The 14,847-nt window shown below is 42.1% G+C and overlaps 1 protein-coding gene across 2 annotated transcripts in view; it reads left to right on the forward strand.

Annotated features, from left to right (window-relative positions):
• The first annotated feature begins 822 nt into the window (after positions 1-822).
• Positions 823-14,847, forward strand: part of CD36 (CD36 molecule (CD36 blood group)) — a 42,211-nt gene continuing 28,186 nt past the window's right edge. The window contains exons 1-2 of one of the 2 annotated variants that reach the window (XM_083366313.1): positions 823-979; positions 13,385-13,618. In XM_083366313.1, coding sequence (XP_083222439.1) covers positions 13,499-13,618 — 120 coding nt within the window. In that variant the 5' untranslated portion in view covers positions 823-979; positions 13,385-13,498. Of the gene's footprint in view, positions 980-3,793; positions 4,605-13,384; positions 13,619-14,847 lie in introns of those variants that run through there. The other variant, XM_083366314.1, reaches the window with a different exon arrangement.

Below are 14,847 nucleotides of genomic sequence, written 5' to 3' on the forward strand. Positions count from 1 at the left end.
CCTGAAAAAAGCGGTGTATGGCTGTTTTTCCACACTTACGACCATTGGGTCACATGATCAAAATTATGGATGCTTGGCAACTGACTCGTACTTACAACAGTTGCAGGGTCCCAGGGTCACGTGATTCCGCCTTTGGGGAGCTTTCTGACAAGCCAAGTCCACGAGGAAGCCACGTTCCCTTTACCAGCTTAGCAACTGCTGGGATTGACTTCACAAGCGTGGCCCGAAAGGTGGTAAAACGGGGCAAAACCCCAACTGCCTCGCTTAGCGACAGAAATTTGGGGGCTCCGCTGCGGCCATAAGTCAAGGACTACCTGTAAATGCAGCTTACCCGTAAATTGTTCATCAGCTGAATCAGTTCTTCCCTTTCCTGAATGAAATCTCATCTTTCTTCGTGGGATGGAAACCTGCCTTTTTTTTTTTTTAAAAAAAGTGCTTTTTTCCTTTCTGATAACTTTCCAGCTTCGATGATGTTTGTGTGGCGAGAAAGGCAAACATTGAGATGCCTAGGGCAGAACCCAAACAGTGTCCTTGCTTGACTGCTTATCAGCCATGTGTAAACAGCTTGTCTAGAAGAGCAATCCTTGGTGGGAATGAAGGCCGGCTTATTTTGAAGGGACCACCGGTAACATAAACCTTCCCTTTTAGCCCGGATGGCCCTTGACACAGTTGTGACGCAACCTCTTGCCCTCCCCTCCCCAAAAAGCAATTGTGAATTAGAAGGGGAGGGTGTGTGTGTGTGTCTTTCTGTGTGAGGCAGAAGGTTATAATTGTTATAAATAGCTACGGAATATAAGTTCAACTCGTGCTCCGGCAACCGACTGGGAAGTTAAATTCAAGAAGTTACCCACCCACCTCATGACTTCGGGATTTATTAGGTCAGGAAGATACACAATTCATTGGCAGAAGGAAACCCTGGATCAGAGTGACCAGCGATCTTGTTTAAAGACCGGCAGCGATCTGTTTACAGAGGCGAGAGGTAAGGCTGCTAAAGATCTGTTTTTGTATTCAGAAGCTGTCCAGAAACTGTCACGGGGAGATGTGGATTCAGTTATGTGAAATTAAAACCGGGTTGTTGTTTTTCTTATATTCTAAACAAACTTTATGGCTTACATAGCTTAGGAAAGATTTCTTTTTCTTTTAATTGATCTTTTTTTAAAAAAGAAAAGAAAAAAGAATTCTGGCAATTGGAAAAAGACAACGTGTTGCCTTGTGCATTTTGCTTATTGCCCAAATAAAGATTTTGCAAAAATGCCCGATTTCATGATATCGGGATCTCTACTGAATAGTTGATGAATATATATATATATATATATATATATATATATATATATATATATATATATATATATATATATATATATATATATATATATATATATAATGTAATATAAATCCATATACTATTCAGTACAGATATATTATACAGTATATATCCATCAGCTATGAAGAATGGTTGCAGGAACTGGGTCTGGCTAGTCTACAGGAAAGAAGGACTGGGGGTGACATGATAGCAGTCTTCCAGTATTTGAGGGGCTGCTACAAAGAAGAGGGTGGTGGTGGTCAACCTTTCCTCAAATCACCCAAGGGAAGGATAAGAGACAATGGATGGAAACTGATCAAGGAGAGAAGCAACCTAGAATTAAGGAGAAACTTCCTAACAGAGAGCAATTAACCAGTGGAACAGCTTGCCACCAGAAGTTGTGGGTGCTCCATCACTGGAGGTTTTTAAGAAGAGACTGGACAGCTACTTGTCTGAAATGGTATAGGGTCCCCTGCTTGAGCAGGGGGTCAGACTAGTAGATCTTCATGGTCCCTTCCAGTCTATTCTGATTAAAGTTTATAATATATCCATATACTATGCAGTACAGATATATATATATATATATATATATGTGTGTGTAAATTACTAACAAAGAATTAAAGGGAAACTGGGATGCATTTCTGACTCCTTAGTCGTCCTCAGCCAGCCATACCCTTCTGAGATTCGAACCAGGGCTGATTGCATATGAGGCAGTGTTATTTGCCTCTAAGCCACAAGGTCTCTCTCGCTCTGTTAGCTTTTTTTCTGCAAGGGAAGATATGTTTCAAATGTTAACTATTTAGATTACCTTGCTAGGCCCCAAACATGGGGCAAATCTTTATTTCCTGTTTTCAGCCTATCTTGAAGGCTATCGAACAGGCAGTAGTCACACCGGACAATTCATATATTTGTGTAAATTACTAACAAAGAATTAAAGGGAAACTGGGATGCATTTCTGACTCCTTAGTCGTCCTCAGCCAGCCATACCCTTCTGAGATTCGAACCAGGGCTGATTGCATATGAGGCAGCATATGCAAGCTAACAGAGCGAGAGAGACCTTGTGGCTTAGAGGCAAATAACACTGCCTCATATGCAATCAGCCCTGGTTCGAATCTCAGAAGGGTATGGCTGGCTGAGGACGACTAAGGAGTCAGAAATGCATCCCAGTTTCCCTTTAATTCTTTGTTAGTAATTTACACAAATATATGAATTGTCCGGTGTGACTACTGCCTGTTCGATAGCCTTCAAGATAGGCTGAAAACAGGAAATAAAGATTTGCCCCATGTTTGGGGCCTAGCAAGGTAATCTAAATAGTTAACATTTGAAACATATCTTCCCTTGCAGAAAAAAAGCTAACAGAGCGAGAGAGACCTTGTGGCTTAGAGGCAAATAACACTGCCTCATATGCAATCAGCCCTGGTTCGAATCTCAGAAGGGTATGGCTGGCTGAGGACGACTAAGGAGTCAGAAATGCATCCCAGTTTCCCTTTAATTCTTTGTTAGTAATTTACACAAATATATGAATTGTCCGGTGTGACTACTGCCTGTTCGATAGCCTTCAAGATAGGCTGAAAACAGGAAATAAAGATTTGCCCCATGTTTGGGGCCTAGCAAGGTAATCTAAATAGTTAACATTTGAAACATATATATATATATATATATATATATATATATATATATATATATATATCCATATACTATTCAGCAGAGACATTAATAATAATAATAATAATAATAATAATAATAATAATAATAATAATAATAATAATAATAATAATGTCAGAAGGGACCTTGGAGGTCATCTAGTCCAACCCCCTGTTCAGGCAGGAAACCCTTTACCATTGCAGACAAATGGCTGTACAGTGTTGGAGCCTTCACCGCTTCTGGAGGCAAGCTGTTCCACTGGTTAATTGTTCTAACGGTCAGGAAGTTTCTCCTTAGTTCTAGGTTGCTTCTCTCCTTGACTAGTACATATCCATGTAGTATTCAGCACAGATCTCAATATTATGAAATACTACGGATCAAGAACTTTTGCAAAATCTTTATCTGTGCAGTATATTGTCTGTCTGGCTACTAGGGGCTCCGAAATCAAACTCTTCTGAATCTGGAGTGAAACACTTCATTCAAAATGTGATGGCATAATTCGATTGCTCTTTGCAACCAACCGTCGTCTTCTTCCCGTTCATTGTGAATGGGGTGGCCTCTAAAATGCCAGGGCCTTAACTCTCCATCAAAGAATCCCAAATCCTGCAAGGCATGGTTGCCTTCCTCACCTGAGTAATGCAGGTGAACTTTTGGGATACAGGGAAGGGCAAAGTAAGCTCACCAAGGACCTCCCTATTTTAGTGCTAAAGAATTTAAAGATAGCATTCCAGGATCACGCGGAGGTTCACTATGTTCAACGTTATTCTCCCAGGGTGTGCAGATGGCTATCAAAGGAACATCTTGCACATGTTTTCCGATCTGATGCTGCCTTTGATGCTGGCGGTAATATATAGCTCTCTGGAGAGCTATTGATAGCTTTATCCTGAATGACTTTTGCAATCTTCTTCTGCAACCTTTAGAAAAGTGATTAATTAAGGATCTATTAGGGTTTCCCTTTAGGAAAGACCTCTGAGAATTCCCCAAGTGTGTATTTATTTATTTCATTGAGCAGGATCCATTTCTAATTTGATTTTTTTTTTTTTTGCCTTTTCTCCGAGTCAGTAATTTTCAGTAATTCTCAAAAGTAGAAATGAGAATCTTGATTTCCCAATCTTCCCCTCTCTTTACGTTTGTGGTCAAATGTCGTAGATCTTTGAACAGTTTTGTAACGTGATTGGATAATTTGAGGATAGGTCTAGACTGGCCTCTTTTTTAAAAAAATAAAATAAAAACAGTGGGAGTTGTAATAACTGGCCTGCCTTATTGGAAGCAAAGTCTCCTGGAACTATTGTCTTGAACTGCGTTGATGATATAATAGTTAAAAAAGCTTTAGAAAACTCGTTCCAGAAATTGGCTGGCTTATTTAGAGTGGGACTTGAAAAGAAGAGGTTCTACTCTACAGGTGTGTCTCCCCCTTCCCCCAAAGTTTCTGGGATAGTATTTTGAAGAAGACCCATGAAATTGAAAGACTCTTATAGGCACATCAAAGCAAGTTTTCAACCATGTCTCTAGAAAAAAATAAAATGTCCTTTAGGAAGAAGAAAAAATGTTAGTCTGGAACCCAGATTATCCAAGCAAGTCAAACATAGATTCACAGTCTTATGCAATTGTAGACCTATTCAGGCCCAGTCTGGACCTTTCAGATGAAGATGGAGAGGTAAGAGATAAAAATATCTACTCTCCTTTCTAGGGGCATTTCTTTTAAAAATATATATATATATATATATATTTGTGTGAATAGATCAGCTGGAAACACAGGTGTCCTGTGGTGTTCTAATGTTCTTCTCATTATTCCTGACAAATAAATGTCAAGAATAGAAGACTGGAGCTACTGGGAATTGCAATCCAAAAACAGCAGGAGAGCCACGTTTTTTTCCCAGCACTGCCTTAAATCTTCTGCAACAAGAAAGGAAGCATGTAGGAGGTTTTACGGAAGAAAAAAACAAACTAACAAACAAAAAAAAAACCCAACAACCCTTCCCAATTAAAGATTGCTCAACAAGCGTTATTCAACTTCAGGGAATATAACCATTGTGGTTCACTCTGAGCTTTCCTTAAGAGATTGGCAGTTACCTGTGTTGATGCAAATCTTGCTTCGCTTTGTCCTCCGTTGCATTCAGAGCTTCTTTGCTCTGGAGTGATTATCCCAAGAAAATAAAAGCAATTAAAATACAGCAGGGCGGACTGGAAAGAACTAATTGCAGAAATGAAATGGCTTGGCTAAAACAAACCAAGAGAAAGGTGGAGAGCACTTGGAAGTTGGAACCAAACAAGGAAGAACTTTAATTGAGGTTCGAAAAGTGGCAAAGTTAGTTTCTTGCAATGTATGGCAGTGAAAGCTGGACCATAAAAAAAGCTGAGTGCCAAAGAATTGAGGCCTTTGAACTCTGGTGCTGGAGAAGACTCCTGCGAGTCTCTTGGACTGCAAGGCGATCAAACCAGTCAGTCCTAGAGGAGATCAACCCTGACTGCTCTTTAGAAGGCCAGATCCTGAAGCTAAAACTCAAATACTTTGGCCACCTAATGAAAAGGAAGGACTCACTGGAGAAGAGCCTCATGCTGGGAAAGATTGATGGCAATAGAAGAAGGGGACAACAGAGAATGAGGTGGCTGGATGGAGTCACTGAAGCAGGAGGCGTGAGCTTCAATGGACTCCAGAAGATGGTAGAGGACAGGAAGGCCTGGAGGAACGTCGTCCATGGGGTTGCGATGGGTCGGACACGACTTCACAGCTAACAACAACAAAAGTTAGTTTCTGTCAGAATCCCTAAGTGGGGAAGTGAAAGATGATGCTATTGCTCCTAAAATTTTCTACCTGGTGCTTTTCTTCTATTTTGGGACTCGGGGTGACATTACTGTGGGAGAAATACTAGAGGATTACTTGAGACGAAATGCTCGGGGAACTGCAGTTTCCAACTATGAAGGTTAACTGGGAAAGTGGTTCGGAGTCACTGGAAGTGATCCAGTGGAGTCATGATCTGATCATAAAGTCATCCCAGGATGTTGACAAGGAGCGTGAAATCCTTTTTCCCATCAATTCACTAGTTCTTATGGGCTGAGCCTTTGGGAAAGAGAAGGGGATTCTGGCTTTCTTCTTGCCTGTTTCCCTTTTGGAATGCCATTGGATAATTTTTTTTATTTTTTTATTTTAATTCCATTTATATCCCGCCATTCTCCAAAGACTCAGGGCGGCTTACAAGCTTAGCAGTAGCCTTCATTCTATGTATATGCCTGCTTATTAGGGCTTTCACACACACCCCAAGCGGCATTATTACAAAGTCAGCTTAATTGCCCCCAACAATCTGGGTCCTCATTTTACCCACCTCGGAAGGATGGAAGGCTGAGTCAACCTTGAGCCTGGTGGGACTCGAACCTGCACTAATTGCAGGCAGCTGGTGTTACTTAAGGAGGCATTAGCCCACTGCTCCACCAAGGTTCTAATGATGCACATTCAAGCCAGCCTGCAGAACGCTCCATGGAGTAAGCACAACATGTTTTTCTTGGCTTTGCAGACCTGCCTAGTTTTGCAAATGTGAAGACGGGTGGCCAAGCTACTTTTTCATTCCTGCAGGTCGCTGCGGAGGGTTGCTAAACAAGACTGTTGCTTAAAGAGGAGTGCCTGCACTGGGTGTTGTACAGCGGGGAACGGGGAAATCAAGTCTCCTGGCTGGAAATAATACATGTGTAGATGTTTGTCTTTAGGGTAAGAGGAAGAGGTCTTCCTGCAAAAAAAAAAGATCTGGAGGAAGGTGGGATTTGAGGGGAAAATTGACCAAACCAGGGAAAAGTTAACAATGGACCAGATGGGGAAGGCAAAGCGGAAGAGAAGGGGAAAGCATGAAGGGAAGGGGAAGAGGAAGAGGAAGAGGAAGATGCAGAGAAAGGAGAAGGGAAAGGAAAGGAAGGCGATGAAGACTTTTCCGGAAAAGTCTTCATCAAAGGGAAGGGAAGGGAAGGGAAAGGAAAGGACACCAATGTGAGCTTAACAGAACAACAGAGTTGGAAGGGGCCTTGAAGGTCTTCTAGTCCAAGCTTGACACCTTGTGAAGCCTTTGGCTTTCCTCTAGGATCATTTTTCCCCCCCCAACTTTTCACACTAGCCTAAGGGCCCAAGGATTTCTGAGCGTCTTCCTATTCCAGAAGTCCTCAGGGCCGACCTTGCTTAGCCTTTGAACACCAGCCAGATGAATCACCCGTCTGCTATGTGCTGAGGCACCCAGACCTGGAGAACACCGTAGACAGATTCCTGGTGATGAGAATCTTTCCTTGAACGCAAGTGGAAGACGCCACACTCCATTCTCTTAAGAAGGGAAGAGAGCCCGTATTCCTAAGCAAACAAGGAACTTCTCAGCTGCCTTTTGGGTGTGGAGCAACTGAGAATGCTATAGCCCTGGCCCGTCCCCTTGTTCTCTTCAAAGAGTCCCAAAGACAGTCTTGAAAGAGCTGCTTGAATTAATGCTGGGGTTTTTTCCCTTTTTTTTCTTTTTTCCCCCTTAAAATAATGTTTCTAATTCTCCGGCAGTCCTGCTGGCAGCTATACCGTTCTGCCTTCTGAGCGGACTTCTCCCAGACTGCCTTAAACAATGCAATGATTTTAATTCTTTTTTTCTGGAGCTTAGAAAAGAGCAGTTAGCTAGACACGCAGCTCTGAGCTGTTCTTGGAGTTCTGTCACTTTTTACTTCTACTATTGCTGCTCTTCTAGCATGTTGCCTGTGAGTATATGCGCACCAGTGTCTATCAGGGCTGGTTTGTTCTTGGAGCTTTGTGGGATCTAGGATTGTCCTACATGGGAATACGAAGGGCGGAGGAGAAACCCTACACCAGGTGGGTGGGTGGGTGGGTGGGTTGATGGATTGATGGATTGATAGGTAGGTAGCTTGATAGGGTAGGTAGCTTCAGGGCTTTTTTTTTCTCATTGAACGCTCAGAACAGAGTTCTGGCACCTTTTTTGGATGGAACCTTGTAGGGTAGGCAAGGCGGGTTGTATGACATGTGTGAGTTCTGGCACATTTTTCTTTTACCAAAAAAGCACTGGGTAGCTTAATATATTGATAGTTAGCTAGCTTGATAGATTGATAGGTACGTAGGTAACTTGATAGATAGGTATGCAGTTTGATTGATAGATTGATTGGAAGGCTGGTTAATAAGTTGACAGGTAGGTTGATTGACAGGCTGATTATAGATAGGTAGGTTAATTGATTGATAGGTAGGCTGATAGATTAATAGATAATTATAATTATTAATTAGTTATTATTATTTAGTTATTTAGTTATGTTAAGAGGAGTCAAAATGCGATAGAATCTAAAGTGTCTTTTTTTAGTTGGTTAGCATATTTTAGCTTAAGTTGGTTAAAGTTTATACCCTGTATTCAGCTCTGGCTGAGGAATTCTGGGAGTTGAAGTCCACAAGTCATAAAAGGGCCAGGTTTGAAGACCCCTGCCCTAAATATTCAGGTTCCAGAAGTGCTTTTCAAAAGGCGACTGGACTTTCTTGGCGTTTCCCCCCCCCCTTTTGAAAACGTTTTGCTTCTCATCCAAGAAGCTTCTTCAGTTCTTTTTCTTAAATATCTTCTGCATATTCCACCAAATTTCAATCCCAAAAGCTTTAACTTTTTTTACAAGTCCACCATATATGATAATAGGTTGCATCATCACAACCACACCTCCAACATTTAGGCTGATAATTCGGAGACATACATGCTAATTTTTTTGGATCTAAATGCCATCTATAAAACATCTTATAAAAATTCTCTCTTTAATTTTGTGCCTGTGTAAATTTCACATTTCTGACCCATATCTTTTCCCAGATATCCATCGCTATGGGCTCCTGAAAATTCTGGGCCCACTTTATCATGCAATCTTTAACAAGTTCCGTTTCTGAATCTATTTCTATCAGTGCATTATATATCCTCCTTATATGCGCTGGACTTTGATCTCTTATTTGTTTAACCAAATTTTCATCGGTTGTCGAAATACCAACTTTCTGATCCTCTTTCCATCTAGCTTGTAACCTTACCATACTGAAACCAAGTCCGCACTATTCTTTCTTCTTTTAAAATATTGAATGGCTTTAATTGCCATACATTCCTTTCCATTCTAAGAATATCTTTATATGTAGTCACATCGTGTTTGAATCCCACACTTATATTTTCTATTGCATGTTTAGGTATTGCCCAAATTGGTATTTTATCATTTAGCTTATATTTTTTTCCAAACTTGCAACAGGGCATACCTTAATATATGTGTCTTAAAAATATTATCCACCTTCCTTACTGTATAGATTTTCATGCACATATTAAACAGTACATTTCTTAATCAGATCCTGAATGATGTCTTGATGTTGTCATATGTTTAAAGAAAGCTTTCCTATAGCACCCACCCAAACGTAAGGGTGGGGACGGAATGATCTATGTTTTGACACTAAATTGCTTCGCAGGGACTTCGTTCTTAACAATGAACGTTGGAGCGTGGAAACAATAATGGAAATTTTTGAAAGCATGACCTTGAACCCAGTAACATCTAAAGGATGAAAAATGTGTGTGCATTGTGATGTCGTGAGGCAAGCTGCCCAAGGAGGTCGGGATGGAGTTTGCATTGTTAGTTTACGCTGTACACTGTACACTTTTTATCCCCACTCCTTCCTATGGACACTTCTGGAAATGCAAGTTAGGAAAAGAAGCCACGGCCTTGTGCCTCTTCAAAGGAGAACAATCCAGCAACGATGCAATTTAAGTGGGAGTGGTTGGATGCTGTGTTTGAGAATTCTTGAGAGCTAGAATATGAATTTGAAGTAGAGAAGAGTATGTCTATTTATTGGGGGAGGGCATGATGGGCTAGAAGGGACGCGGTGGCTCAGTGGGTTAGGACGCTGAGCTTGTCGATCAGAAGGTCGGCAGTTTGGCAGGTCGAATCCCGATTGCCGTGTAACAGAGTGAGCGCCTGTTACTCATCCCAGCTTCTGCCAACCTAACAGTTCGAAAGCACATAAAAATGCAAGTAGGAAAATAGGGACTACTACGGTGGGAAGGTAACAGCGTTCCGTGCACCTTTGGTATCTAGTCATGCCGGCCACGTGACCACGGAGACGTCCTCGGACAAGCGCTGGCTCTTTGGCTTTGAAACGGAGATGAGCACCGGCCCCTAGAGTCGGAAACAACTAGCACGCATGTGCGGGGGAAACTTTACCTTTACCTTTTTATGATGGGCTAGAGGTTAAGACACTGTGCTTGTTAAGCGGAAGGTTGGCAGTTCGAGACCCAAGTACTATATGATGGAGTTTGCTCCCGTTCCTTGCTCCAGCTCCTGCCCAACTGGCACTTCGAAAGCATGCAAATGCGAGTAGATCAATGGGTACCACTTCGGTGGGGAGGTAACAGTGTTCTCTGAACCTCGGTGTATAGTCATGACCATGGAAATGTCTTCAGACAATGCTGGCTCCCTTGGCGAGTAGGAAATAGGGATGAGCACTGCCCCTTAGAGTTGGACATGACTGGACAGGGAAAACCTTTACTGTTTAACGTCTGTATATGTCAGGGGTAGGCAATCTTGGCTCTTTTATGACTCGTGGACTTCAACTCCCAGAATTCCTAAGCCTGCCACACTGAGGGGAAAGGGAGAGGTTCCCAAGCTGAGCCATGCTGGCTCAGGAATTCTGGGAGTTGAAGTCCACGAGTCATAAAAGAGCCAAGGTTGCCTACCCCTGGCCTAGGCCTAGGCTGCTTTATGACTTGTGGACTTCAACTCCCAGAATTCCTAAGCCAGCCACGCTGAGGGGAAAGGGAGAGGTTTCCAAGCTGAGCCATGCTGGCTCAGGAATTCTGGGAGTTGAAGTCCACGAGTCATAAAAGAGCCAAGGTTGCCTACCCCTGGTATATGTGTATATATGTGTGTCTTTTCTCTGTGTGCATGCATGTATATATGTATGCATGTATGTATAAACAGGTAGTCTGTGACTTACAACAATTCACTTAGTGACCTTTCAAAGTTACAATAGCACTGAAAAAAGGGATTTATGACCATTTTTCACACTTACAACCATCCCCCATGTCACCTGATCAAAATTCAGATGCTAGGCAACTGGTTCAATTTTTTTAATATCTAAATATTTTATTAATTTTCTAATTTTGCAATCATAAGTACTTAATAACCAACATGTTGTCTGGGTCCAGTAGTAATTCCGTGGTACATATGAACTTTCTCAGTCTAGTTCCAATACTATACCACCTAGTGCTTCCTTGATCTTCTCTTCTTCCAGTACTATGCATTTTTCCATACTGGGCAAATACAATTCTTGTTACTGTTAATACATATACAATTAAATATAGACATCTTCTCTTTGCTCAAAATCGAGAACGGCCTCGGCTACTTTTTTTTTAAAGAACCCGAGCACAATCTTGTCTCCCTCCTTTAACATTTAACTGGTGACAAGCAAAAGATGGCAGTAATTCTCCTAGAATCTAGAAGGTCGTGGCAATTTTTCCTGCTCCAGGTGAAGGGGAGGAATGATCTTACTCTTCTGACCTGCCATCTGAACTGAAGGCTGAAGTAGACCATGACCAAAGGCATTGTCGCCTTATCTCAAAGGAACACAAGCAAGCCTACAACTTTACCAGATCGATGGATGACAACGGTGCAAACCATTGCAACCATCCCAAGCTGAAAGTCTGTGTGAATGTAGAATAACATGGTGAATAGATCAAATATATTGTACCTCATAATGAAGTAGCTGAGGTCTCAATAGATCCATCCGTCCATCCATCCATCTATCCACTCACCCAAATGCACACACACATGCACACACACCCCTTTCTGTCCATCTGTCTGTCTGTCTGTCCGTCCATCTATCCACTCACCCACCCACCCACACACACATCATCTGTCTGTCTATCCATCTATCCACTCACCCACCCACCCACACACACACACACACATCATCTCTCTGTCTATCAGTCTGTCTGTCTATCTATCTATCATCTATCTATCTATCTATCTATCTATCTATCTATCTATCTATCTATCTATCTATCATCTATCTATCTATCTATCTATCTATCTATCTATCTATCTATCTATCTATCTATCTATCTTTTTCTGTCTTCTATCCTCTGTCTTCTATTTTCCATCGATCTTCTAATCTTCTGTCGGTATTAGTAAGATAATAATATTCCAGTGCAGTAATACTCAAACAATGCAGGTATGTGCTTCTTCTAATTAAGAACGAAGTAACAGCTAATGAAAAACATTTGCAAACATGCATTTGAAACCAGGTAGAGAGATGTTTATTCAATCTTTGTTCTCACAAACACTTTGTTTGTGTGTTTGGCTGGAAACCAATTTTAGAAGTGGCCAAACCAAGAATGTAATCAAGCCTTTCTAGCTAATCGTTGCCATTAATTTCCTCCCCTCTGATACTTCTTGACCAAAATGTGGATGTATTTCATGAAGAAAAAGGCCGTTCAGTCTGAAATTATTGCTGACTCTTTTTCCTTCTGAATACACACACACACACACACACACACACACACACACACAGAGAGAGAGAGAGAGAGAGAGAGAGAGAGAGAGAGAGAGAGAGAGAGAGAGAGAGAGAGAGAGAGAGAGAGTTTTGATATTCCTTGGCTTATGAACATTTTTAACAACCATTCAAAGTTACAACAATGCTGAAAAAAATGTTATTTATGCCTATTTCTCACATTTATGGCTGATTCAGCATCCCCAGGGTCACGTGATCAAAATTTGGATGCTTGATAACCAACACGTATTTAGGATGGTTGCAGGCCTTCCCAGCCGGCTTCTGACAAACCAAGTCAATGGGGGAAGCTGGGTTCTCACTTAATGACCCTGTGATTCATTTGGCCGCAAAGATTTGCTTAACCTAAGGTAAAAGGTAAAGGTTCCCCTGCACATGTGTGCTAGTCGTTTCCGACTCTAGGGGCCGGTGCTCATCTCCGTTTCAAAGCTGAAGAGCCAGCGCTTGTCCGAGGACGTCTCCGTGGTCATGTGGCCGGCATGACTAGACGCCAAAGGCGCACGGAACGCTGTTACCTTCCCACCAGAGTGGTTCCTATTTTTCTACTTGCATTTTTACGTGCTTTCGAACTGCTAGGTTGGCAGAAGCTGGGACAAGTAACAGGCGCTCACTCTGTTACGCGGCACTCGGGATTCGACCCGCCAAACTGCCGACCTTCTGATCGACAAGCTCAGCGTCCTAACCCACTGAGCCACCGCGTCCCCTTGCTTAACGTACGTGGCCAAAAAAAATAAAAAGTTGCAAAATCAAGCACGACTGCCTTAAAGGACCATTTTGCTCTGCAACAAAAGTTCTGTTCCCAATCGTGTTTGTAAGTCAAGCACTCAAAAAAACCAAACTGTTCTTATCAGTTTATCTAAACTTCAGTTGTGTTGACTCTACGTGTTTGATATTATCTCTTTCGAAAGTCTGCTTAGGTCTCCAGGATACACATTTTGAGGGAACATCGGAATCAGAGAACTGTGAGAGGTCAAAGAAGCAGAGAGAAGCAGCAGTAACACCCTGCAACTGTGTGAGGAAGCATGTGGTGTAATCGAAGTTGTGCCTTCCTGACAGTGGCAACCGTCGGAGCAGTGCTCGCCATCCTCGGAGGAGTTTTGATCCCAGTTGGAAATAACACTATCGAGAAGAAAATCAAAAAGGTAAGAGTCATCCATCCTTCCTTTTATTTCTGCATAGTTTCCCTCACTTTCTTCTCAACATTGAATTGAATTGAATTATGAAGTATGATTTGAACAAAAGGGATTTGTGTCTGGTGCAGAAGCTCTCAGTGGACATGCAAGGCAACTGAACAACAACAACAACAACAACAACAATAATAATAAAGTTGGGAGGGACTTTGGAGGTCATGGGGGATAAGAAGGATAATAATAATACTACAGTGGTACAATATGGGTAAATATAAATTTTAAGCATTTTTTATTATTATTATTTTAAAACGTAGCTGAGGATACTGTAGGATCTATAGTGTTGTCTGAGCAAAATCCAGTACCAGATAACACAGTAACTTTAGCTGTTGATAATCTTTTCAAATCTAATGTTTTATGGTGAGCTCTAAGCACCCAGGGACGCGGTGGCTCAGTGGCTTAGGACGCTGGGCTTGTCGATCAGAAGGTCGGCAGTTTGGTGGGTCGAATCCCGAGTGCCGCGTAACAGAGTGAGCGCCTGTTACTTGTCCCAGCTTCTGCCAACCTAGCAGTTTGAAAGCACGTAAAAATGCAAGTAGAAAAATAGGGACCACTACGGTGGGAAGGTAACAGCGTTCCGTGCGCCTTTGGCGTCTAGTCATGCCGGCCACATGACCACGGAGACGTCCTCGGACAAGCGCTGGCTCTTCGGCTTTGAAACGGAGATGAGCACCGGCCCCTAGAGTCGGAAACGACTAGCACACATGTGCGGGGGAACCTTTACCTTTACCTTTACCTAAGAACCGATGCTGATCAGGTGCTTTATCTAAAAGAAAATTAACGTAAATATCTGGTTTCATTTCTTCTCTCTTCTGCCTCATCTTTTGTGTTAGGATCGCTTGAACATTGCATTTCCATGCAGGCATTCTGCTTGCATGGCAAACCGTGTTGACATGTGCTTCTTCTCCAAGAGGCTTCCGATTCCCCAAAGACCTTTGTTACTGCCACAATTTCCTCCTGAGCACTTTCAAGCAGCTTTCCAAATTCCCAAGAGCTTCAAGGGAGCTTAGACCTTTTCTGAACGTTTCTTGCAACTGCCATTGATGGGCAACGTGATCTTGCAATCAGATTCATGATTATTATTTAAACATTGGCTTTCAGAGCCTGGCACCGCCTCAGCCAAGCAGCCAAAGGGGTTTTCTGAAATGTTATTGTAGGAAGGCCCTCCCTCCCTAGATTAAAAT

Source organism: Vipera ursinii (genome assembly GCF_947247035.1).
Source record: "Vipera ursinii genome assembly, chromosome: 6".
NCBI classification, from domain to species: Eukaryota; Metazoa; Chordata; class Lepidosauria; order Squamata; family Viperidae; genus Vipera; species Vipera ursinii.